Here is a 25,911-nt window from a genome sequence, read left to right as displayed (position 1 = left end):
ACATGTTGCTGTAGTTGCCACAGCCGTATCTACATAGATTTTTTTTCAGTCCATAGTGTAAGTAGCACTATATACAGATAATGCAGCTAAGAACTGATTCTGTTGAGAAAAACTTCTGCCAGTAGTAAGTATACAAATTTTTATTTAGAAAGTAATAAAGAAAAGGAGCATTCCCTCTCCTCCTTTAAAGTAGTAAATATATTTCTTGCTGTTTGGGTGGCGGGGGAGATTTTTTGGTTTCTTTTTCTCTGCAGTACAACAGTACATATTTCTCTTCTTTGGTGAGATGTCTAACACCACTTCTATTTAGTTTTTAATGAAGCTAAAGTTGTTTCTGGAAGTAGCTTCCACTGAGAAGCTACTACAAGTACAACTGTTCTTTCCTGGTAATGAGTGCTTGGTCTCTGTACTGACTTTACATTCTTCACTCAAATGCTTCTCCAAGGCATTGTGAATGGTCTCTGTCTCTCCTCAGATGTGACAAGCACTAACAAAGGACAACATATCATTGTATAAATGCCATCATCACCTTCCATGTTTTGTGATGGAGAAGCTCACATGTTCAATGGATTATTTTGTGTATAAGCTGGCCACAGAATAATAATGGTTTACAATATAAAGTTGGATATGTACCTAAGGAATTATGAGAATTGTATTTTCTTAGGAAAAATCACTTACGCAATGTACATTAATGCATTTCTTCTTAAAACCCACAATCCTGTGGAGATCATGCTCCAGAAACAGGGGAACAGGCTTCCCATCTGAAGTCCAGTAAAGTCAGCTGAAACATTTTGGCAATCTCCAGTAGGCCCTAACAAGCTTTGCACTTTTAACACCTGAGAAGCTGCAGGGCAAGGCAACAGAGGAGTCTACGTGAACTTCCTCATGAACCGGAGTTTTGCATAGGCAATGATAAGGAAGATGACAGTCATGCAGAAGAGAGCCACTATGTTTTCCCACATTGCCCAGCTGGTAGGGGCAATTCCTTGGCTGCACAGGTATGCTTCACCAGAACACCTGCAGAAAAGCATGGGGCACAAGTTCATATTACTATGTAGCACACATTTTCAGGTAATTATTTTCATTCCTGTTTCACAAAGATCCTTCTACCCTCAACTCTGCAAAACAGGTGATAGAAATAGAGAATCCATCACCAAATAAAACTCAAGGGACAAATCTATATCTCTAGTTCTCATAATTTTTCAGTAGCAACCTAATTGTTCTTTATAGATAACTGGCAATTTATGAGGAAGCCTCAGAACCATCTTAAACCACGGTAAGTACAGAAGCATTAGCTTCCCCTCAACAATCACTGGAAGTCCAAAAGCCATGGAAACAGTACTCTAGCACTGTTCCCTGCAAAATATCCAGCCTGCCATCTTTCTAGTACAAATCACAAAATAGTTGCACTGCTACAGCCTAAAGAATGAATAGCCAAGAGCATTTCAAATGGGGCAAAATGGAGCACTGTGAGAGAGATACCTTGGCTCTCTCTGTATCTGCAGGAAGGTTAATATTAAAAAGTTCTGTGGGTGAGGATGTTTCTGATGACAGGTCTACTGCTTTCCAGCAACTCTGTAGCTGTCCACACACTGCATTTCCATTATTAAATTACCCTGTATTTGTTTAGGAAAACTGATCAATCAGGGCTAGGTTATCAAATACAAAACAATATAGCTCATCTGCCTATCTTTACAAGTAAAGTTTCATCCCTACTTCACTCTTGGGTAATTATGGAGTTTTACTGTATAATCCTAAAATACATTACTTTGGGACATGTTGAGACTGGCTTTTAAGTAGTTATTCTTTGATTATACAAATATTTGACAGAGCCAGACTTCCCTTTAAGCAAGTAATCACAATTCAGGCCCAGAACCACCATGAGTTACTTACAGTTCTTCTGAAATATAGGGGGGACAGCTGCCTGTGTCTCCCACTAACTCTGTAGCATTTGAATTCTTCTCACCACAGAAGTAGAGATCTCTGTACTCATTCACCTGAAGAGCCTAGGGAAAGAGGAAGACACAAGATTTTTGCAGAGTTCATGGTTTGGGCTGTTAAAACTGAAACATTTCAAAGGAACTTGGATTATTAGAATTCACATACCACCATTCTTGGAATCATATGTTCATGTTCTTTTTTATTTTCAAGCTCTTAGACACTGCCTTTCTTAGCAACTGCTCCAAGCTCTACATGCAAGGCGGTTTCGTGTCCCAGGCCTTGGCTTCAAAGTTACTTATGGGTTTCTGTCTTGCCAGCTGCAAGTTCCTGTTCATCCACATTCACCTGGGTCAATCTACTGATCCAGAAAATCATGTGGCTGCATGCAGATACCCCAGCATCACCACACCGAAGGCACGGCAAAGTCAGCCAAAGCAAGAGGTGAGAGATTCCCCAGCACTGGCATCCTGCACTCACTGCTATCTCAGAGGACACTTCCACGTTGAGTAACACTGATAAACCATCTCAGTGATACCCAAACAATGAGGTCTCACACATCTCCCCCCCTGCACCAGCTCCAGCATTCATTCCAGTTACTGTTATTTGAAGTAGGACAGTATTCCTTCCAAAGAGGCTTGGCAAGGATGCAAACAGGAGATGGAAACACAACTTCCACCTGTGACCTACTCTATTTACTGTGTTTCAAGCAGCTGCACCCTTGGATTTCTGGTACCCCAGCTCTTTAGTATTCAGAAAAGTCAAATTTCATTTTCGAGGAAGCCATGCTGAAGACTGAGACACTCATGCGCTATAGTAAATCCTTTAACCAGTTGGAAAGTCATTGGCCCCAGACTGGCCACCCATACAGTAGTGTCTGCAGAGGCTGGACAATATTTGATTTTATTCTAAACCACAGGGATCAACTATTCAGGCTAGGAATTAGTGCCTGACTGGACAGCTTGCTCTGCTGCTGTCCAAGCAGCACTAATTCCATTGCACAAAATGTTTGTTCAGTCCCTGAGACTTCCAGCTCTCACACAGAGTTCTAAATTTCGCTTCCTTTTTGAGGCTGGCTGATTTTTTTTTTTTTTTTTAACCATGTTCATGCAACGAAACAAACCAAATCTGGCTTTTAAGAGAACTTCATACTTTATATTCAAAACCTTACCAGGAAGCAGCAGTGTGGCTACATTACTCAGAGGAGACCAATGCTACTTTCTACTCACAGTGAGGCCGTATCGGGGGATGCTGAAGTACTTGAGCCAGTTCAGCCAGCCCATTACTGAAGGGAGGTTCACTAAGAGGCCGGAAAAGATCTGAAATAAAACACAAGAGATTGACGAGTCACAAACTCTGTTTACTGCAAATAATACCATTCCTGCACAGATGCTGCAGTTCCCAGCAGAGGTCCACTGGGATTGATGGACCTATCACCGCTGTCATCCCTGTACCCACAGACATGAGTTGGAGCCTTTCAGCACTCTCACACTGCTGGCCCAACAGCACACCCGAGTACTTCAGCTGAACTGCTTGCAAAGAGGTCAGAAAGGTTTTCTACATCCACATGTGAGATAAGAAGCATGATCACAACTTCTTACTCAGGAGGACTATCCTATGGTAGAGCTAGGCAGAAGCTAAAGAAGAGAAGAGAAGAGAAATGAGAAAGAGATGAGAGACTGGAGAGATGAGAAAGTGGAGAATCAAAAAAAAGAAAAATGGGGAGCCTTATGAGCTGTTATTATTTCAGTCTTTGTCTCTGTCCTACATCTTTTATCCATGCTTTCTCTCATCTGGAAAAGGATTTGCTTTTACTTCTTATCACAAATGGTCTTCATAGCTAAACATGACACTTCAGCCTCTGCTTCATCACAAGTGATCTTGTGCTTACCCCACTGACTTTGAGGACATGCAGGTGTCACTCCTTATACACTGTAACTTAACTCAAGGTACATCAGCTGCCCTTCACTACACATGCACACTTCTCACCCACAGCGAGCAGTTGAAGCAGTGCACTATCACTTGGCTTATTGCAAAAGCAGCTTAGATTGCAAATCAAAGAATAAGGGATGTACTGTACTCTGGCTCAGAGTATGTACACAGACAGTGACCAGGAATCATCTAACAAGAAATAACTAACTTTGTAGGTTTCATAGTCAAGACACTTCACCAGCATCACCTCTTTGAAAAAGAACTCACAGCTCTCATCTCCAAGTAGTCAAAAATCCTTTCTCTCTTTCTTGTTCTCTTCCTTAAAAAATCTTTGGGGATGAGTATTGAAGTAATTTCTTGAACCCCAGGGTATTATTGAATTTTAAAAAAAGAGAGGGTTTGTGCCTTTTATGCCACTTGGACAGCAAAAATTAATAAAAAAATCAACATATCTAAAGTTTATTTAAAGGCTTTTTCCTTTTAAATGATCTAGTTGATCACTTAAGATTTCTAATACTGGAAATGCAGTATTTTTTAAAATCAATCTTTGTAAGGACAATTTAATTTTAAAAAAAGCAACGCATGTTTGGGGCGCACTGTTGGGAAAGTTCTGGTGGCATCACAACTACTGAATTGCACCCAACCCTTAGACTGCAAGCTGGCAGACGTATATCTTTGACTACAGTGACAATGAAATCACAAGCATGAGGCTAACATGCCACTGGACTATGGATATTTTAGCCTGCCTAGGGTTAGCTCAAGCCAGTCCTCTCAGCTGGTCTCAGCTCTTCCCTCCCCTCCACCAAAGGAGCACACACCCCCTAGCATACTTACAAGCATCAGGACAAAACAAATGGTGATGAGCAGATTGGCCACAGCCACCACATCCATCCCAGCACTGATAGCCAGGGACATGGCGGTGGCAGTGTAGGACACCAGTATCAGGGTCAGCATGAAGAAGAAGAACCGCCCTGCAACAGCTTGGTATCCTGTCAAAAAGCAGAAAGGTAAGAGTCCAGTAAACAATCACATGATGAATTCAGAGAGGCACCCTTGGATTCCTATACAAGACAGGCAAATCAGGAAGACCGAATCTGGAGTTGGCAGGAACTATGCATGCTTCAAAGGCCTAAAGAGCATTACCAAAAGACGTTGCCAGGCAGTTCCCTGTGTTAGATTGCTGGTGTCTCTGCCCCTGCCCCAGAGTCCTCCGAAGCACTTAAATTAGCTGAAGGTTCAAGTAGCAGTACGTTATAGATACAGGAATCTGGCTAGGTTATAAATGTTGGAAGACAACAGGTTCAATGAAAGCATCAATTCTTTACCAATCATCCAGTAACTGATGCATGAGAATATGATGGCTGGAGTAGTTCTCATGGGCAGCAGATCTCCTATCATCAAGGCCAGGAAGTAGGCAGACACACGGTAATATCCACTGGTATACTGATGGCTGCGAGGACAGGAAGGAGGGGAGTTGTACAGATTTAGAGGTTCTCTAGGAAGCAGGCTCAGAGTGTGTGTTTGATTTATGCTGATTTGTTTTCTGCTCTTTCTACCACTGACTCTTCTCTAGGCAAATTGCTTATATTCTGTGTGCTGTCACTGACACTCTATGAAGTAAGGGCCGATCTGTCTCTCAGACCCTGCAGTCAAACAGACAGCACACCAAGGAAAGTGAATGAAACACTGTGACTGCTAAGTAAAATACCATAAAAATCTCCTAAGTCTCTTTTCAAAGAAAAAGATCCTTAATACAAGAGCACGGGCAAGCATTAGACTTCTATAAATTGGAGGAACACTTCATCCACTGCTAACTCACACAGATGCCTCCAGGGAATGATATCCAACAATAGGAAAACACCTTTGGGACATCAACTCACCTGCAGTTCAGGGCTATTAAATGTCATTATGATTGTTTTGCTGCTTAATGGAGCTCATGAAAAGATGCTTTAACAGTGAGGGGCCTAAATCCCCATTGACACAGCTGGTAAACTACACTGGCAAACATGGCAGACTAGCAAGAAATGGCAGTGTGGGGGAATTTCATTCCTGAGCAGCTGTTAGGGACAATATCAAGCTGCTCTGAGCAGCCTGTGGGTGGACATGTACATTCCAGGCATAAATCTCCAGATTCCACTTCACTGCATAGGATCTGTCTCTTGCTCTGCTATTGCATGAGCTGGAGGCACCTCCAAACTACACTTTCAACATATATATGTGTATACATGTGTGTATACTGTATCTACATGCATTTGCATAAGTATATACACATACAAAAACATACACATATATCTATATGTGTGTGTATATATATATAAAGATATTATAAATAATATTATAAGTAAATAACTATATTTAATTATATATTAATTACTTATAACAACAATTTAATAATCAAGCACATCCCTCTAAATACAGAGATGCGCTTGATTATTAACAAGCTCTTGTAAGCCAGACAGCAGCCCCCTTCATCCCTTGCAAAGTTTTTCCAGGAACTCTCCCTTCATTTTCGCACAGTCTTGCCACTTTAGGACCACTGCAAGACTGTGTGTCAGCCCTTGTGAAAAAGGGGGCAGGAAGGATTCACCGTCTGCAGGATTCACACACAGACCTCAAAACCAGCTGTTACTGAAAGTGGGTAGGAAAAACAGTAAGATGTCACACAGCAAGCAAGTCAAAGTATTTCCTCCTTCTCCCAGCTCTTAGCATTTCAGCTCCCTGCTCTACAGACTCACTTAGCATTACTATTAAAATCTGATGTTACAAGGGAGCAATCAAGTCTTTGGTGGTAATAATTTTGTTCAGTGTGTAAGACACTGCCCCATCTCATTCCAGGGTATGAGACAGTCCAAGTGCCTTACTACTTACACAAATAGTTTCTTGTCTCTGATGAATAGCTCAATTGCAGAAACACTGGAAAAACACTGGTTTGTAGTGACAAAAAACAAGGATCCAACCCTAGAAGGCAAAACAGAACAGTGGAAAAGTGAAGGAACAACCAGATCAAACACTAGCAGCCTCAGACATCATCATACCATCAAGTCAGTGCTTTTCTCTGTCCATAGAATGGGGATATTTAATTGCTACTGTAAATCTTAGCTGTATCCTTTATCTTCCTTTTTACATCTCCTTTGTACTTATGTGCAAGCCTGACAGAACTGTGGCCCCTTTAGGACCCCTGGCAATTCCATGCTGCAGTGCATTGAGACTTGTGACCCCAACCCCACTTTGTACTTCAAGTGGATTCCAAGGCCTTCCTTCCCTCTGCCTCAAACCTGTCTGCTGCAGATAGAAAAATGCGCAAAGCTTTTCCATCTTACCGATTCTGAATGCCACTTCGGTCCAGTTTTACACCAAAAAAGATAGCACCCACAACCAAGGCTAGAATTACGGTCACTGCAATCTGGAAGAGGAAAGAAGAAAGGTAGAAGGAAATCCTTCAGGTCAGTAAAAAAAATTAGGAACTAACATTATTAAGTCATATATAGGGCTTAAGATTCACATGTGCCTAAAGCCTTGCTCTTGTGAGGCAATGTATACCTGTGACACGCTCAATTAAAATCCTTATGACAGTTTTTCAGATTTTATCCTCTTCACTTTTCTACTTGGTTCTTTGGCGAGGAGAGTTTAGTAGAAACATGCTTATAGAATAACCATGTTTAAGTTTTAAAGTGAGGCACAAAATTAATATCACCCTAGAAGATCCCTATGTGACCCAGAGAATGGCGCACTTTCCCCCACACCCCAATCTTCAGTGCAGTAATTCTTATGCTAAACTAAACTTGAGATTTTTTCCAAAGGCCACAAAGGTAGCTGAGCATCTCACTCCACTTACACGGCAGTGGCACAGGACTTTTCTGTTTCTCGAACTGCCTTTGAAAACATGTTCTGCCCTACACACTGCAGATTATGAGACTGAGAGCAGCAAGAGTTTGAGACTTTTAGCAATTGTTACCTACTTGTGCAATGGAGGCCTGTGGGTTCCTGATGAGATTTTTCAGGGAACGCTTGGACACCCAGTACAGCTGAGTGAAGAATCCATTTGCATAGGTGATCTCATGCTCCTGCTTGGATAGTCTCTGCTTGCTTCCCCGTCTAAGCTCCACTTTCCCCAGTGCTTCCTTTGTGCTCTGATACAGGCTCGAGCTGAGATATTTCTGGTGCAGCACATCTACCACACTGCTATCCACGTTGTCTTCTGTCACTCCATTTTCACTGCTCGCTTCTGAGTGAGAAAAAGAAGATATGGCTTGTGATTCCCTATGAACCTGACCTTCAGATATGGCCCATCAATAAGCTCAGCAATTCTGGAGGCTGAAAAAAAAGGCAGAAATGCCCAGAGAATTTGAGCTGTTCAGACCTTAGCCCTGAGTGTAAGAGATTAGCTTGAGTGAGAGGTTTTTCCTACATTTTTAATTCAACTTAGCTAATCTGCCCATTCTTTCTGGCACAAAATGGTCATATTCTTGTAACATGGCACGACAAAACCTTTGTTTCATTGAATTTGGGAAAAATCAGTGTTTGCTCTGATTCACATCACTTCGGTGATGTGAACTGCTGTGAAACTGCTTTACCAGATCTGTTCCCTTATAGTCCTTCAGTCAATGATGTACTACATGATCCCCAAGCAAGTATTTCTAAACATTTCACTCATTATATTGGTAGAGAATTTGTTCTCTAACAGTTCCAATCTCTTTCACTCTCCTGTAAATCCAACACTCCTTAGCCTATCTACCTAGTCTTTTCTGCAGCAGCCTCTTACGTGACTGAAAACCTATCAGCTACCTCTTGAGATTAAGCAGTTCTAGTTTTTCCAGTCTTTCCCTCACAGGCTTTTTTTAAATTTTTGGTATTTGTCATTGCTCTCCTATATGACTGAAGTGAAAAAAATCCATTAAAAAAGTTTTCTGATCTCTTTAAAGAAGCCCAAAACAAAGTATATCTATTAGTAGGAACAATGAAAAGATAATTAAATGCCCTTAGACTCAAGGAAACCCAGAGAATAAAAGCTTGCCATCACCACATACAATTTCCCTTCTACACTAGCCAGCAGTGAATTTCTCCTTTGCAATTTACCTTTTCCTGTGTTCACAGGTCCATGATCTTCCTTGCTTGCTGCCACAGCAGTGGAATCACCATTTATGACATCAAGGAAGAAGTCAGCTGGATTATTGAAGGGCTCACATTCATATCCTTAAAAAGAAAAAAACAAAACAAATTAAAACAAAACTACACATGCAACATGTTTCATTGCACAGGGCACACCTCAGAAGGTCAGGTCTAATACTATACCACTTTTCCCTGTTATCAGAAAACTTCACTACTTTTCATAAGTGTTACTTTACAGCAGTAGATGGACAGGATTTAGGAGATGGTGAATCTGGGGTATCTAAAGAGCTTCAAAGCTGCTTATTCACTGATTTCAGGTGAGGAGGAATCTCCAACTTGTTTCTACCACAGCTCAGTATGGACAACTCTTGCCTCCTTCCCATTGCTGTTCAACCGCATTCCACTCTGAAAGACACACAGTTCCTCAGCAGAGGTTCCTGGATGTCTGCTCTACAGCCTCAGATATTTCTTCCAGAGGTTCAACTCTTGTTGGTGTTTCCCTGGTCACAAGGATGAGGATGGGCTGTTCAAGAGCAGCTTTTTATAATACAGTTCTAAGTATGGGACAAGGAGGAAATTAAAAACAAACAAACCCAAAGACACTTCTACAGCTTCCCTGAGAGAAAGGAAGTGGGCTACTAAGAGGAGGAGCAGAAGTACTGACATTGGTTAAAGCACTCTGTTAAAAAGCCAGGGAAAGCTTACAATCTAATGTGTCCATGGCTGCATCTAAAGACTGGAAGTCCACTCCACATTCTCTGTTCATTATAGTCAGACATCCTCACCCTGCTTACTTGAAGAGAGGGCAGCCACCCAACAGTGCAACTATTAACCCATCTGAAGACACCCTAATTCTGTCCTCTTGGTTGCCCACTTGCATTCAGTCTAGAGCATTTTTTTGGATCAATCTGTACAGAACGCTGCCAATCTGCAGGCTGTGGTTCAAAAACCACTGGATCTGCCACCGAGGCCTGGTACAACTACAAGCATTATCTTGTCTGTTGGACATCATGGTTATACATATCCAAGTGATTTTTGTGTTTTGTCCTCATGCAAGGCAAAACAAAAGCAAGACAGAACCATACTGTCTTGTCTGAAAATTTTCAGGTTTCTCATTCTGTCTTTTTCCTGTTCTAACATAACACCGCTTAGACTGTATGTGTAGAGTTTCTAACATCCCAGTGATAGAAAAGCAAGGGCATGTTAGCTCATGCTAGGACAAGAATCTACACACAGATTTAACTCGTGAGCCAGTTGCTTTTGCTCTTGGCATGGAAGACTTACCAATAGAACTGAAGTACTCCAGGGCGTGTTTTGCAGGACCATGATACAGCACCTTTCCTGAAGCCAGTAATGTCAGACTGTCAAACAGCTTGAATATGGAATAACGGGGCTGATGGATGGAAAATATGATGGTTCGCCCTCTTCTTGAGAGCCTGACATAGAAACAAAACATCTCTTAAGTACATCACACTTTGAATTTCAGGAAGGCAAACCCCAAGTATCAAAATCCAAGACAAATACTTGGCAACTTCTCAGGGTCTTGACCCAGAAAAACCTTCTCTCCCTTCTCTGTCACTGTATCAGATGCTGCAAGACAGCACCCATCATTATAGGAGACCATCACTGCAGCCCAGGTAGCCAAAGTATGATGTTGTCTGTAGCTAGCAAAGCCCGAGGCCACAGCTGTGTATAAACCCTCCTTATGTGTTTTTTATACCAGATGTCAACCTGACTAATTGGAACAGTCTACTGTGCTCAATGGCAGTACCAGGTGATACTTATCAGGCTGTGGAGGTCTGGCCAGCTGAGATTTCTCTTACCTCTTCTGCTGAAGATTTATTCTAAAGAAAATTCAAACCAAGTTTTCCTTGAAGTCTGTCAGATGCTCTTTTAAGTGCTTTAGCACTGATGCCCAACAAGGACCCCTGATGATCAAAGACTTAAATCCACAAACCCCAGACCAAAGCAACCCCCACAAGCAAAACCAGACAACATGCCACAAAACCTGGAGCAGGATTATAAAGTCATTCTCATTAAATAACCTTCTTTCATCCTCCCTGCATGTAACTTCATTCTAATTGTCAGAAGACACCTCATCTCCAAAACACAGGACACTCAGGGTAAATTTGCAGGTGAAATTTTATCTGAGTTCAAGACTGTTGTTGGGTAATAGACTCAAATGGAAGGCCAAGAAATTATGACTACAAGGCCTGACCTTCCAGTCCACCCTTTGTTGCGGCAAAGGGAAGCTGTCCAAGCTACAACTGCTTTTTGGGCTCCAATCCAATGCTTGCTGTGGAAAGATTCCCATAAGCTTAAAAGGGCTTTGGAAGAGACCCAAACAAATAATTTACCACTACTTCTGAGTATATTTGTCTAGTTTTTATGTTTTTGTTTTTTAAAGGAGCACTAGAACTACTCAGTCATAAGAACATTCCTTTTTTTACTAATGAGTTGACAAGCAAATTGCAACACACTGAAGAATTGACTCTTACTTCTTCAAAAGGATGAGGACTGCATTGGCTGTGCTGGCATCAAGGCCAGTTGTTGGTTCATCCAGAAAAAGGACTGGTGGCTCTGTGATGAGCTCCATCCCAATGTTGGTTCTCTTCCGTTCCCCTCCAGACACTCCCCGGATCAATTCAGTTCCTACCTGCATGCAGAAGAAATCAGATATTTGCAACACGACCCAGTCAGTACATGCTCTGGAGTTGTGGGCTTTCCACACCTAGCAGCCATTTTCACTTTCAGAGTCCCTTTAATGAACTCTAGGACCAATAGCAGGTGAGCTTGACTCAGTGTGAGGGACTGTGTAGCAGTATGCTAAGCCTGACTTTCAGAGGTACCAGGTGCCTTATGACTTCAGGGAACAAGGATGACACTGACAAGGAAGAGACAGAGTGGGATGACAGTATTCAGAGGGGCCATTGGTGTACGGGGATGCCTTTTTTTGGTAGCTTGCCTGTTAAGCTCTACACAGAACTTTTCCATCCCTCAGAGCTTTCAAAAATAAGAAAACAATTTTCTTGTCTTATTCCACAAAGCCAGGAAGTGAGTGAACAACTTTCCAAGATGCAATGACTAAGCGACTCTTTCCCTTCTGAATTTATACAACATGCTGGACATAGTCCAAAATCTTCCCCTTTTAGAAGCAAATACAAATACCTCTCTCCAAGCTCCCTCCTGAGCTGGAGACTGATTTCTTGCATGCAATATGGTTTAGTCAGGTTCCTGTTTGGCTTCCTGTAACTGCACTACACACACCATACTGCCCAGAGACAAGTCGTTCAATTTCCAGAGGTAGTAGAGAAAAGCGAGAAAAAGGTGTTCTTGCTGCTCACCTTAGCATCTGCCACTTTGCTTAATCCCAGCTCATTGATTATCTGGGTGACTCGCTCTTCCTTCTCTTTAATGCTGATGGAGCTGGGGAGTCGCAGCGCAGCAGAGAATTGCAGGTTCTCCCTCACCGTCATCGTGCCCATAACAACATCATCCTGAAAGTACAAATGGACAGCTGGAAAGACTCCTCAGCTGCTGAGTGGGCACAGGAGTCCCTTAGTGGCAGTTACTGGATAAGTTGTTTGTGTACCACAGTGGAACCCAGACTGAAGGACAACTCCTCCTTCAAATTTTACATGACATGAAATTCAAAGTCCTTCAGTAGCAGTCAAGGGAAGACTATAGCTCTGCAGGCTCCACAGCTTAAACCAAGCACCCCCTCAGCCTACTTTCAGGCTGAGAAGTTCAAGTGCAGATAGTGCTGCTGTGTATTGCATGTGCATTTTTCTTACAAGCCAAAGAGAGGCAGAGCAGATAGTGATTTTGTAGAGTTAAACTTCTGTCAGTCCAGTTGGAGCCAAAGGACATTGCTAGTGACTCAGGGAACCACCCTGGTCAGCTCTGTTCCCAGTTACAAGCCATACCTCATCGTGGACCAGAGCACCTGCTGAGTTCAGCCGCCAACAAGGACCCTTCCCCAGCTCCTCAATGGCAGCAGTTTCTCAGAGAAGCAAGAATATTGCACCAAGATGCTCCTGCCATGTTTCAGCTATGTACAACTCTTGGACCTAAACTTTTATTCTAAGGGTTACAAAAGCTTCAACAGTCACATGCACTTTAAGGGAGAATCAAATCTATCCAGCTGACAGACCTGGGCAGCCTACAGCAACCTGCAACAACCATGAGCCAAATAAGAGATTTGTCATCAGGTCCATTTAGAGCTCCATGTGTCTCAATCACACCCACTTTGGTATTTGTACCAATTCTGTATCCTACAGTATGATGAGAAAAGGGCTGCAACACTGGGTAGCTGCTAAGAAACATGGCTGTTAAATCAGCCATCTTTGGAAGACATTTCCTAAGCTGCAGGGCAGCAGATTCTTGCCTGCTTTGGGACTCTGCCCACATCAAATGTAGTACATCACTAGTACACATGATATGCCAGTCAACCATGTTTGGCACTGGAGCTAACAGAGGAAGACAAGAATGTGCTGCTTTGCTGCCAAAGATGGTTTAGGCATTTCAAACCTTCCCTTCCCACAACCCTGCAGTCTCTGACCCCAGCCTCCCATTCTCCACTCTCAGATCCACCAATAGAACTGCTGGGTCACTACACTGGAAACTAAACTGTGAATTTAAGCTTAATACCAAACATAACCAACAGTGGCATTATACCTTCACTCTCAGCATGAAATGGCAGTTTTATAGGGATAACATATGACATAGCATGCCTATAAGCTTATCTGCATAAAAATGATCCTATAATTATGTATTTAGGACTTAAGTGTTCTTCATAGTTTTCAGTCCATCTTTATTGATCCAGGGAATACTGCATGGGATGGGAAGAGGGAGAGACCATTTAAAGTTTCACTAAGTTGCTTATCATTTTTAAATTATGTTTGGTTGCTTTGGACATTTGAGAGACAAATGTCTCAAACTGGGACCACTTGTGAGAAACTTACTGGCTTTTCATCAGCCACTGGGGATTTGGGAATCTCTGACCTGCAGTATCAAGATTTAGCACCAGTCTCATCCCATGGATCCTGCACAGCCCCCCAGCTGGCAGCTTTCAGCTGCCTGTGTCACATCTGCCTGCAGTCAGAGCCCTGGATAGTTTCCAGATTTGGCTGCTCATACAACTGCCAAGAATCCCCTTCTCCCCAAGCTCCCCAGGGCTTTGAGGGTCTATTATTGGTCCAGGCCTCCACCCACTTCCGTAGATTCAGCTGGCTTTTCCTGTCTCTGAGTGGAATGAACCTCTGTCACAGCCAGCTAGAATCAGAGGAAGAACAGCAGGGATCTATTTATTTCCTAGAATTATTGTCTGATAGTTTGAAGGTTCTTCTGCCAGCTAGAACTGCTTCTGAGTTTAACAACAAGAGATTTTGGGTGTCATGGTTTTTTTCCTCCCTTTTTAAAAAATCTTTGCTAGCACTTCAGGGCAGAGCCCAAAGGCCAAGTCACAGTAGCCCAGCAATTTGGGCATCCCTGTGGCTGTGGGGAAGACACACCTCTGTTCTTGACTAGGCCGGAGTAACAGTTTGATCTTATATTCCATATCCCAGATTAAAACTAAAAACTGTAACAGCTGAGTTATCAAATTAGGCTCTGTAGGGATCACTGAAAATTATCCAAACTAGTCGTTGATGCTTCCTCATCATATGTGGTCTTCCATCCCAAGGTCTCCCAGGCCTCCAGGAAGGCAGTTACTTACCTGCACAACATATCCTGAGATGCACTTGAAATTTGGAGGTTGTGGGATGCCATCTATAAGCACTTCTCCAGACAGACCTGCTGGGTCCTTTCTGGCAGCCAGCACATCTAGGAGACTTCAGACAAACACCAGGCATTAGGCTTTGCAATAACCGCTGCTTTTACCCTTGACTGGTTATGTACCACCAGCCAGGACTGAGTTACAGCCCGCTCACAGTGTGCTGCAAACCAGAGGGCACAGGAAGGGGCTTCCCCTACTCTGCAAGCTTTAGCTCTTTGTACAGAAAGTCTGGTGTACATCCAGGATTTTCCAGCACACGGTGTGCCACAGCAGTATGGCAGTGTACAGACGCTCACAATTCACAACAGTCAACCCCCTACAGACATAAATTTGGTCTGTGTATTTACAGATAACCTCAAATGCACAGAGACAAAAGCACCCTGCTGAGTCGTTGCAGGCTGCTCTCCAGCCAGGGGAGCACTGAACTAACTCCTCTTATCTCAAGGAAATTAATCCATATGGGTGTAAACAAGACAAGAGTTAAGATTAATTCTAGAAAGTAATTTTTTTTTTAACGTATCACTGGATTCTCCTTACTGCCAGTGCAGAGGCCAGCCTGTCTGCCAGATAAGTAAACTGCCCTGATGAAGTGCTGCTCTCGAAAGCAAGTTGATTAACCAGCAGTCTCCTTAGAAAAGAAGATCAATGGTCACCACAAAGACAGGCCTGTGTGAACCCTGGCCATATTTCCGAGTGTTTGACACTCTTAAAGTCAGAGAGTGACAAAGAGCTCCCTTATCACAGGAGAGAAACCAGCATTAGCACTCAATGGAAACAGTCTACGTGGCATTTCTCTGTGCCTTCATCCAAACAACTCAAGAATCTGTTCATCCTCACCAGCAGGCCACAGCAAGTTGAAGTAAGGATCCAGAGCATCCTACAAACTGCATTACACCATACTACTGTCAGACATCACAGAAGGGTCTGGCCTAGCAGCTTCAAGGAAATCTTGCTGCAGAGTTCAGAGGGAGTGACATCTTCCATGCCCCAGGGGAGCTTGTGCCCCAGCCCCACCCCATTACCAGTCAGAACAGAGCCTGTACATCTGAGCTCTGAACACCCCAGTTCTGCCTGGTATCTTAACTCAGGCCACCACCAAAGATGACTGCATTAATAAGGAGCACCAACGGAGCAGATGAAGCGTGTGACACAGTCATGGTGCAAGAACTTCAGCAAAGCTGACAGAGAGGCAGGAGGTCAAGCTGCATCACCAGATTTCTCAAAGGCATGCAAAGGTCTAAGCGTGCAGATACCTCACATCTCCTCTAACCCTCAGAATCCCAAATATACTTTGAACAGCTGACTGTCCATTTAAAGCAGCAGAAGGTACTCACGAAGATTTCCCACTCCCTGTTGGCCCCAGGATAGCATTCAAGCCTGGTTTCATAATGCCACTGGAAGAAGGAAAGAGTTGTTAACAAATAAGAACATCCACCCATATGCAGATTTCAGTAGATGAAAGATGTGAACAAAATGCTATTGAAAGAAAAACCTCAGAGATTTAAAACTTCTTAAATCTGAAATAAATAAGCATTTTTCCTTTTTGTCCCAGACTGCCAGTCAGAACAGAATGAGAACTGGACATAAAAAGCAGTCTACGTAAAACAGAAATTAAGTGTCTTCCCTGCTCAGCAGGGTCTTGAAAAGAAGCAACAACTACTCTCTGTTGCTCATTTCCTCTGACTGCACCTTGAACCATAGTTAACGGAACCCTCAGATCTTCTGGCAGAAGAGTTCACACGAGTTTGGTCCTAATTTGCTCAGATCAATAACTGAAACTGCTTCAGCTATATCCCAGCTATTTTGCCTAAAAGCAAATCAAAGTGCTTACATGAACTGCTGACTGGCAGGAGGGCAGTCATTTCTGTACCAGCAGAGCTGGATCTGGAAGGTGGCACAAGGTCACTGGTTCACAGCAGCAGATTAATTCCTACCATCTAGTATTTAATTTAAGCAAACACTTACTTAACATTATGAAGGATCTTCTTTTCCACGATTTTCCGTTTACAAAGGAATCCACTGGACTGCTTAACGGAGTACTGGATGTTATGGAAACTCACAACAGAGCCACGAGGAGATCGGAGAGACTCTTGTGTTGGAACAGAACGTTGGAAATTGCCCGCTCCTTCCTCTTCTCCAACAGAAATAATGCTGTGATCGAACGCGTCCGACATCACGTTCTTGTTACACAGGCCAAGCTCGACTGCATGCAGGTCACTGCTGTTTTGAGCAGTTCCCATCTGTTGAGATGAAGAACACAGAAACACACAGGGAAGGAGACATGAACAAAGATTTCTCTAGAAAGTGCCTTGGAAGAGCAAGCTCATGCACACCACAGCAATCGGTACACATGCCAAGTTTCCCAAAGGATGGGACATCCGCACCAGAAGACATCCAGTAGTCAGTCCCCAAAGGCATGGAAACCCACAGATTTAGAACTAACCTTTAAGGACAAAAAGTATGTTCTTGAAGTAAATAATGCTTGCTCAAAAGGCATTTAATGAGGCAAAACCAAGCCTACCTATGATGGTCATCATCTTTTGCAACACAGTCGGTACTACTAATGAAAACTATTACCACTTGGAGAGACTTACGCTTGCCTTCTTCAGTTATAACATGCTTATCCCCCTACTCCCCAACAAAGTCAGCGAAGAAAACCTATTAATGAATCCATATAAAGAACCTCAGCAAGAAAAATGTTTGTGTTTACAAAAATGAAGGCCAGTCTCATGCATCCTGTTTGCTGCACAAGTCTGTTTCAGAGATATCAATGTGATTAAAATAACAATTACACATGCTAAAAATTACTGGGATGCTGGGGAAAGCCAAGGTGCTCATCAGGTTAAAAGAGCAAGGAGAAAGACCTGTCCACAAACACACCCATTGCTAGTTCCTTGAATTTTGTGTGAAGGTAGAAGTATCCCACCAACCACCCCTTTCCCTACATCTGCACTTCTTTCCTCACAGGACTGAGAGGGTCATAACTAGTAAAACCGCCACTACAGCAGTAGTAGATTTCTCAAGGAGAGAGAGATGGTCACCCTATTAGGAAACTGGAGCTACTAAAGCCAGGCTTAAAGGAATGGGAATTGTCCTTTCCTCTCTGCCTCTTCCTATCACTGAAAGCTCAACAAGTTGCATAAGTTTTCTCCTGTATAAGTAAAATAAAAATCAGGAGCAAAGGAAGGGTTGTTTAGTTCGAACCCATACTGAACTCTAAGGGTAGTCACTCCTGGGAAACACTTGCTTATGGGAAACACACACGATATGCTGGTTACATCAGCAAGAGATGGCTTATACAGTTGAAAGGTTGCACAACAGATGGAGGATGAGGAAAAAACCCCAACAGGATGACAGTGACACTAGGGACAAAGACCTTGTTAGACTTTCGAACATTTTTCTTGTATCTGTCCTGGCTAGGTTCTGCGGTTTAGTTCACTGTACACCCTTTCATGCAGGTTTTTGTAAAGCTACCGATTAGCACTGGCAAGCGGATGTGGGCACGGACGGCACGAGGACGAGAATAGCCTAGCAGAGGCTACAGGTAGGCTCGGGCTGCAGCAGCGCCTCACGGCAGCGCCTCTGTGTCTCCCACCCACGTCCCGCGGGCCGGTTTCGCCACTAAACCGGAGCCAGGACCCGACCCGGCCGACCGCGCTGCGCTCTCCTCCCCCAGCCCGAGCCCGCCCGCGGCGCAGCCCCGGCCCCGCCAGGAGCGCTGCTCGGCCGCCCCCCGCCCCGGCCCGGCCCGGCCCGCGCCGTTACCTCGCGGCTGCCGCGGCGCTCGGAGTGGCGGCGGCTCTGCCTTGGCGGCGTTTTATAAGCGAGTCCGAGCGGCGGGTTACATAAAGCGGCGGCGGGGAGTGCCGGCGGTGGCACGCAAACCCCGCCGGTCGCGGGCGAAGGCGGCGGTGATGGAGCCCCGCTCCGCGGGCGGCGCGACCCCCGGGGCGGTGCCGGCGCCGCGCGGGGCCGAGCCCGGCTGCGTGAGGGCCGCGCTGCGGGAGCGCTGCCCCCGCCGGCGGCGCTGGGCCCGGGGCGGCGGCGCGGAGCAGCCCCCGAGTGCCGGGGTGCCGCGGGCTGCCGGCGCTGTCAGCCCGCCTTCCCGGGGCGGGGAGAGCAGCGGGGCAAAGCCGCGGTGTTCGCTCCTGGGAACCCCCGAGGCGCGCGGCGGACTCGAGGAGCCCCGTGAAATGCGCGCGGCCCCTGCGCACCCCGGCACGGAGGGACAGACCGGGAGCGGGAGGCAGCGCCCGCTCTCCCTCCTGCCCTCCCACCTCCTGGAAAGGTCATCACCCCCGGGGCACGGGTCCAGTCCAGCCGGGTCAGCTGGGGCCACTGGCCGCCCTAGCAGCCCTTCCCGGGGTGACACTCCCGCTCCGATCTCACCCCTTCCGTGGCACTGTGCTCCTTGGTGGGCCCAGAGCGGGTCAGGACAGCCTGCTGGGATGAACCGTCGTCCATCAGGTTGCCTCTCCGTGCTGCCATGTGCTCCCAGCTAGGGGAACCTGTGAAATCAGGAATATCGGATTTCCTTCGGTTTGTGGTCAAGCCTTCTTGTGTTCCCATTCTCAAGCACTATTGTCTTTACAAATAAGCTATGTCTCCCCAGGTTCCTTGATATTGTGAATGCAGGAAAAGCCCAATTTTATGGTTTACAAATACAATTTATGGCAAAGCTGTCGAGTCATTTTAATTGCCTCCAGTTTGACTGCCCTCTGCAGCTCTGTTCAGCATTGCTTTTTTTTCTAAGTACACCTTTTTGCTAGATCAATTTAAGGCTCAACTAGGGTAAAATCGACATCTATCTATCCAATCAACAATAATAATGAAAACTCCAAAGGCTCACCTCTCCCTTTTCCAACACCTGCCTCCTCTGGGTATGCTGATACACTCAATGCTATTGATGCATTAGGCAAAAGACAGCCACAACCTATGAAGCTGCATTGCTCTGCAGGGCTGACAGGAGTCAGCAGGTGGGTTTATGGGGCTATGAAATAGCCCTAGAGATGTCTCAGAAGAGCAGGTTTTGCCATAGACTTGCTGAATGCTATCTTCAGTCACTCTATGGGTCAGAAGTGGACTTGAGTTCATGTTTCCTATGTGATTTAACTTCCTCTTTTGGGGAAAATCTGCCTACACTGAAGACTTTTGCCCTAGTGTTTCACCAAACATGAACATCTCTGTCTCCAAAAATATTTCAATCCCAAATACTCACTACCCCTCAACAAGCTGCAGAGGCAACTTCTCTTGTCATGTGCCTGTAAAGTGAGACAAACAGAGCCTGTGTGCTTGGGAGCAAAGGTGAGCATTTTCTGAGTCATGAACTTGCTGCTCCACATAGTGCCTGCACAGTGATGCAGGAGAACAGCTCACTCAAGGAGCACAATTAAAAAGTTCAGGTTATTTTTGATAGCTTCAGTTGCACATCTGCTCCTCAAAGGCAGTAGGTGCCTTCATACTGGTCATTTTGGGAAACAGCACTGCTCCTCCCACACTTCATGGAATGGAAAATCCACTTCTCTGTCCCCTGTGCCTAAACTCATCCCAATGACAAAGAAATAAGCAGAGACCCCAGATATTGGGAGGACCTAAATCTGCCAAACACAGGGTCTGGCTGGAGGCTCTGGCTTTTCTCTAGCCCATTCGTCAAGCAGCAGTCTTCTGGGTTTCTTCAAGGAGAGCCTATTTCATCTTCCACCACAATTAGGATTATTTTTCAGCTGTCTCATGTCACTAATCCAGTTAATCTAGCTCATACTGTTGCTGAGGGAGGTATCTGCCAGTACAGGGGTAGAAAACAGTGGCCAGAGCTATAGTTATTTAAGACAAATACTGACAACAAGCCTGATGTTACTGTACTTCTCTCTTGCTCACCACTCTATAGGCTGGTGGGTATGCCAGAACTGTTTTGTGCTCCTCATCCACTGAGAGGGACATTTGCCCTGTAAACTGTCAGGCTTTACTGCAGATTAAAGGATGTGGTCTTCACAGAAAGACACCAAAAGTATTAGCCCAGTGCAAAGCCCTAGAAAGCACCAAGCTACAATGCCCTTGTGCATCTACTGAGGGACATTAAACAAATAATGCTACAACCTTTGAACTGATGTATTGTTATAGCAAGGAAAGAACAGCCTGAGTCATGTTTCAGATCTCATGAAGGTTTTAGCACAGGTTTGAGATCTTTGCTCTTTCTCCTTAGCTCCTGCAGCCTTGAGCCTCTGATTTGGCTGCCACTACAAGGCTGCAGAGTAGGAGGGACCATGATACCATCCCAGGCACGGAGGAAGGGATGTGGCAGAAAGTGAGGCTTTGAGGAGTCCTGCTGCTTCTCCACTGCTTTCTTTAGCATGCTGCTCTCACTGACCTGAGGATCCAGGGTGTTTTTTATTCCTACCTAATGCAGAATTTCATAAAGCTCATAGAATATTTCAGGAACTAGAAGCAGCAAGAGAGTGCATGAGAAATATGTCCAGGAGGAAATGTATGATGATTATTACTATTCCCTTCTCTACAGAATGCATCAATAAGCAGATCCCAATGCTCACTGTATAAAAGCAGCTCTGAGATCAATGCAGAAGATAGCAATATCAGACATGGTGCTTGAGTGATACTTTCTGGGCTCTTCTTTTCCAGAAGCTCCAGTAAACCACTCCAAAAGACACACCCTGTACAGATGTGTACACATGTACTGAATCTGGTGCATCTACAAATTTAGCACTCTAGGCACAAAAAAAAACTCATTGTGCTTTTTCCACCCTGATTGCTCATCATGTCAAAGCTAGTGCTGACTAGCCTCCCTTACTTGGTTAAAGTGTTGCTTGCCTTGGGGAAGTTGACTTTTGCAAGACTTGCAGATTATGTAGAAGAAATCTGACTCTGTCAAGTTTTGTTAATCATTTAGTCTATTATCTGAATTCATAGTAGCACTAAATCCTGAATTGGTTAAAGATAAGAAAGGGTTCAAGCAATTCTAAGAGTAAAGGAAATCAGTATTTAACTAATACACTACACTGGGATATCATGGGTTTCATTCTGACAGAAATCATGAATAATTGAACTATAGGACCAACAGAATTAAGTATTATCTGGTAAAGCAAGTAATCAGCTAAGGATGTCATGGATAAAGTGCCTAGTGCATCTAAACCACCATGACAGTTCTTCAGGAGTTAAAAAGATGACATCATAAATGTGCTGAGATTTTTATCACTCTTACTCACTGCTGTTAGTAATGTGTTCAGGAGCCTGCTAAGGAGAAAGAAAGTTCCCATGTCCTCTCTAGCCAAGAAGGTCTGAGAGAGACATCAGTCATGACTGCCCCTATACTATTTTCAAGCCTTTAGGACAAGGCCTAGGACTTCAGACCAAAAAGTGCACCAAGCACTGAGGCCACAACATACAATCCCCAGTACAATTTTCTCCCACTCTCAACCCAAGCTCCTGTGCAGGACTCCTTCAAGTACAGTTTGTCTTGCTTTTTGTGAGTCTGGAATGGGCACTCCATCCTTCTGCTTCCCTTTTGAGGGCCTCAGTGCCTGCAGGAGGCTAACAGGATTAAAGTGTTTTTTATCTGTCCCAACTCAGCTCTGCAGAGGTCAGTTCCTGTGGGGTTTCACCCCCGGATTGGGATGACCCCGAAAGATGGAAAAGTCCCTCCTCCAACCCGTGCCTTCGAAGAAAGACTCAGTAGTCTTCTGTTGTCTGTTCTCAAGGTTGTTTATTGTTGGTTATCTACAAGATTCTTCTCCCTGAACTGCTGTGGCCCGTTCAGCAGCTCAGACAAAGGCACACTCTCTGCCCTCCCAGGGGCTGGTGCCATCTTTTATATCATATATTACGTACTACATGTTTATGCTTTTTCTCCAATACCTACTATCTATATTGAATGGTGACTTTCTACTCTAAACCAATCTGTGAGTGCCAACACCACCAAAGACATGGAGGTTAGGAAGGAGAAAGAAAGAGGACAGGGCACACCCAAGTCCCTCCATCTTAGAACTCCTGACCCCCATGTACAAAACCTGGACCCCTGCGTACAAGGCTTAAAACCCCCCTGTACAGCACTCAGAAATTCTACCCTTTACTTCGTGACTACTTCTACTATGCTATCTAAACTTTTGTGTGTGTGGCTTGTAATTCTTCATACAGAGTTAGTAATTTGCTCCATGGGCTAAGATCAAAACCCCACGTGTGTCTTTGGCTGCATGCCAGGGTCTCAGAGCCCCCTGCCAGCGGCTCTGGCCATCCAGGACACCCAGAGGAGAATCCTGGGTTCCGACATCTCCCCCTTCTCTTTGCACCAAAAGCACATCTTTGGCAGCCTTATTCATGGCCTGCCACATGCACTGAAGAATGCATGGCTGAATGAGCAGAAGAATTACAAGCCTTATCAAAATGTAAAACTATCATCTAACAAATTTTCTACAATATCACTGATTCCCACACCCATGCAGAAACCCAAAGTCTGCAATCTTCTGTGGACTGGTGAAGCACAATGGTTGGAATCTCTGTGCAGTCCACATCTGTGTGTCTTCTTCTCTGCTTGTTGAATGCTCAGCGTTTTCTTGCACTTGATAGAGTTTCACATTCTTCACTGAAATCCACCTGTACTTTGTACCTGTTAAAACACAAACAAATCCACGTCCCCGCAGGGACTGGAGGATCCTCTCAAAATCCCAGAGATGAAGAATAGGTCTTGATGTGAAAATGAAACCTTGATCTGTTCTGTTTTGCAAAATTGCATAGAGAAATGCAATACAACAGTAATTAGAAATCAACCAAATAATACAGACTATCAATAACACGTGTGAAATCACACAATTATCAAGTACCACAACATTAGACTGTCATCCCAGAGTCTGCAACAGCTGATGAACCTTAAAACAACAGAAGATTGAAGAAATCATGTCCGGATTCATGTTTCTCCAAGCTTCCTTTCAAAACCAGCTCAGCTGTCATATATGGTCAAATTCCAAGTCAAAAGGACTTGAATACTTTTTGATGCAGAAAACTTCTGGGTTGATTGTCAATCACTCCACCAAGTAGAGCTAAAGCTTGGCCACAGCTCGAACTCTAATTGGTGAGTATCACTTAACACATTCTAAAACAAGACTCTTAAAAACAACAGTTATGAATAAGAAACCTTAGGATTAGAAATCTTTCACACCATGAGATAACATGATAGGGATTCTTCAAATACAACAAACCTCTTCTTCAGAGATATGAACTTCATCACAGTCAGGATTGTGAACCTGGATCTGGACACTGAGAGTGAAAGAAGTGCAGCTGCATGAAAGACTCATTACCTAATACAATATTGAAACTCAAAAACCTAAGAACTTAATGTTACAACTGAATTCTCTGCTGAAGTACCTCTGTAATAATGACTGAAAAAAAACCATGAGACTGGCAATCTGGATAGAAAAACCCAAAAAACATGTGAGTAGTTAAGAAATCAAAAAACAGGATCCTGAAAAGACATGTGTCTTGCAGATGATCACAAAAAAGATAAAAAATTATCACACAAAGACATGAAAGCCGGCTGTAAATACAATACCTTAACAATACCTTAACAATACAATACCTTAACAATAATTCTTATCACAAAACAATCTTTTTAAAGCATTCATATAACATCAACAACCATCATTATTTATCATTATTACTTATAAAAATTAAAAATAACAAAGGTTACAAACTCAATACCAACAGTTCCTAGAACTCTGAACCATTGGGAAATCAGCTGATGGCCCCACAGACTCTTTACATGATGTTTTGTTTCCCTAGGAAGCATTTTTCACAGTAGAAAAACAATAAAATCCCAAGAAATGACTGATATGAAAATACCTATTTAGAAATTCAACCCTTAAAAAACTTTGTTTGACTGCAACATAGAGCTCTGCACTTGTGGCATTGTCCATGTCTTCTGCATCTGAATCATGGTCCTCTGGCAAATGCTGTTGCCATCACTTCTGTGGAACCTGCCTGTGGAAGAACTGAACCAATTGCCCCATATAACATTTGCTGCTTTTTTTTTTTCTGGAGTTGATCCTGTTGAAAAACTGGATAAAGCACTGTGAAAATTCTCAGAAGCTTCTCATCCTGCCCTTGGAAAAGTTTCCAGACCTGTTTTTCCCCAAAAACCTGCCTGGAATTTTGGCTGCTGTGGTTGCCTAGCAACTCTGACAGAGCGGTGCCTTGAAGGACATCTCCGCCCTGACCTTGTCCCGTCTCTGCCTGTGCCCTGCTCTGCTGTCCACTGGGATCCGCCTCCCCTGGCTCCGTGCCAACGTCCACAACCGAACGCACGATTCCTGTCCCGTCTGTGCCCGTTTCGTGTCTACAACATGCGAGCTGCCCCTCCCCGACCAGGTAGGGTTTCGCTCCACCGACACGCGCGCGCGCACTGGCGCTGCCGCTCCGAGACGAGCATCTCCGCGGATCTCTGCTCAGTCTCATGAGCTCAGTCCTGCCAGCGGCACTGCTGCAATGCGGGAGCGGCCCCCCCCGCCTGTCGGGCGGCCGTGTCCGCGGCCGCGCGGGCTCTCAGCATGGAGCGCGTCACGGCACCCTGGGAACGCGCAACCGCCGCGTCCGAGCTTCCCGCCGCCGCTGCCTCTCCTGCCGCCGGCACTGCGCATGCGCGCGCCGCCGCCGCCGCCGCCGCCGCCGCGGCTGCAGCTGCTGCCACCGCCGCGCCCCCGCTGCCGGTGTGGCCCCCCCGCCAGCCTCCGCAACCCCCGCGGCCGCCTGTGCGGGTCCCCCGGGCTGCCGGCTGACCGGTGCCACCTCGGCATGGGTTCTGTGCCAGCCGCCGAAAAGCAGCTCCTTCTCCCGTCCTGCAATCTCTCTGCCCCCCATCCTGCCGTCGCCTCTGTCACAGGCTGCAGTTCTGGGGAACAAGCCACAAAGAAGGCAAAATCCCAGTCCTTCAAGCCGCGCTTTCCCGCAACTGGAAGAGGTGTGCCTGGGCACCCTGTAAGTCCTGAAGGTGATAACGATCCCCCCCCCCCACCTTTTGGTGAGAGTCAGTTCTGTTCCTCCTAATTTCATAACAGTAAACCCCGTCTGCGGATGGCTAGACAATTCCCTCTCTTGCGGATGGCAAGGAGGTATCCCCCCCCCGACTGGGAGTCATTTCTACTGCCTGCTGATAA

At 44.8% G+C, this 25,911-nt stretch overlaps 1 protein-coding gene across 2 annotated transcripts; it reads right to left on the bottom strand.

Moving 5' to 3' along the window:
- Positions 1–122: 122 nt before the first annotated feature.
- On the bottom strand, positions 123–19,262 carry LOC119702509 (broad substrate specificity ATP-binding cassette transporter ABCG2-like). Of its 2 annotated transcripts, none has more exons than XM_038140727.1 (16): positions 19,145–19,262; positions 16,721–16,995; positions 16,090–16,149; positions 14,696–14,810; positions 12,324–12,476; positions 11,478–11,635; positions 10,264–10,415; positions 8,947–9,063; positions 7,830–8,095; positions 7,191–7,273; positions 6,739–6,828; positions 5,196–5,320; positions 4,705–4,859; positions 3,168–3,257; positions 1,894–2,006; positions 123–1,017 (listed from the first exon to the last, which is right to left on the bottom strand). In XM_038140727.1, the coding sequence occupies exons 1-16, from the start codon at positions 19,241–19,243 to the stop codon at positions 870–872; spliced, it is 2,199 nt and encodes a 732-aa protein (XP_037996655.1). In that variant the 5' UTR covers positions 19,244–19,262; the 3' UTR covers positions 123–869. The 2 variants fall into 2 exon arrangements, with proteins under 2 accessions (XP_037996655.1, XP_037996656.1); XM_038140728.1 differs by lacking the exon at positions 19,145–19,262 and adding an exon at positions 18,521–19,035.
- Positions 19,263–25,911: the final 6,649 nt, after the last annotated feature.

The sequence above is a fragment of the Motacilla alba genome, chromosome 6 (assembly GCF_015832195.1).
Source record: "Motacilla alba alba isolate MOTALB_02 chromosome 6, Motacilla_alba_V1.0_pri, whole genome shotgun sequence".
In the NCBI taxonomy this organism is placed as follows: Eukaryota; Metazoa; Chordata; class Aves; order Passeriformes; family Motacillidae; genus Motacilla; species Motacilla alba.
This window is presented reverse-complemented; position numbering and strand designations above follow the sequence as displayed.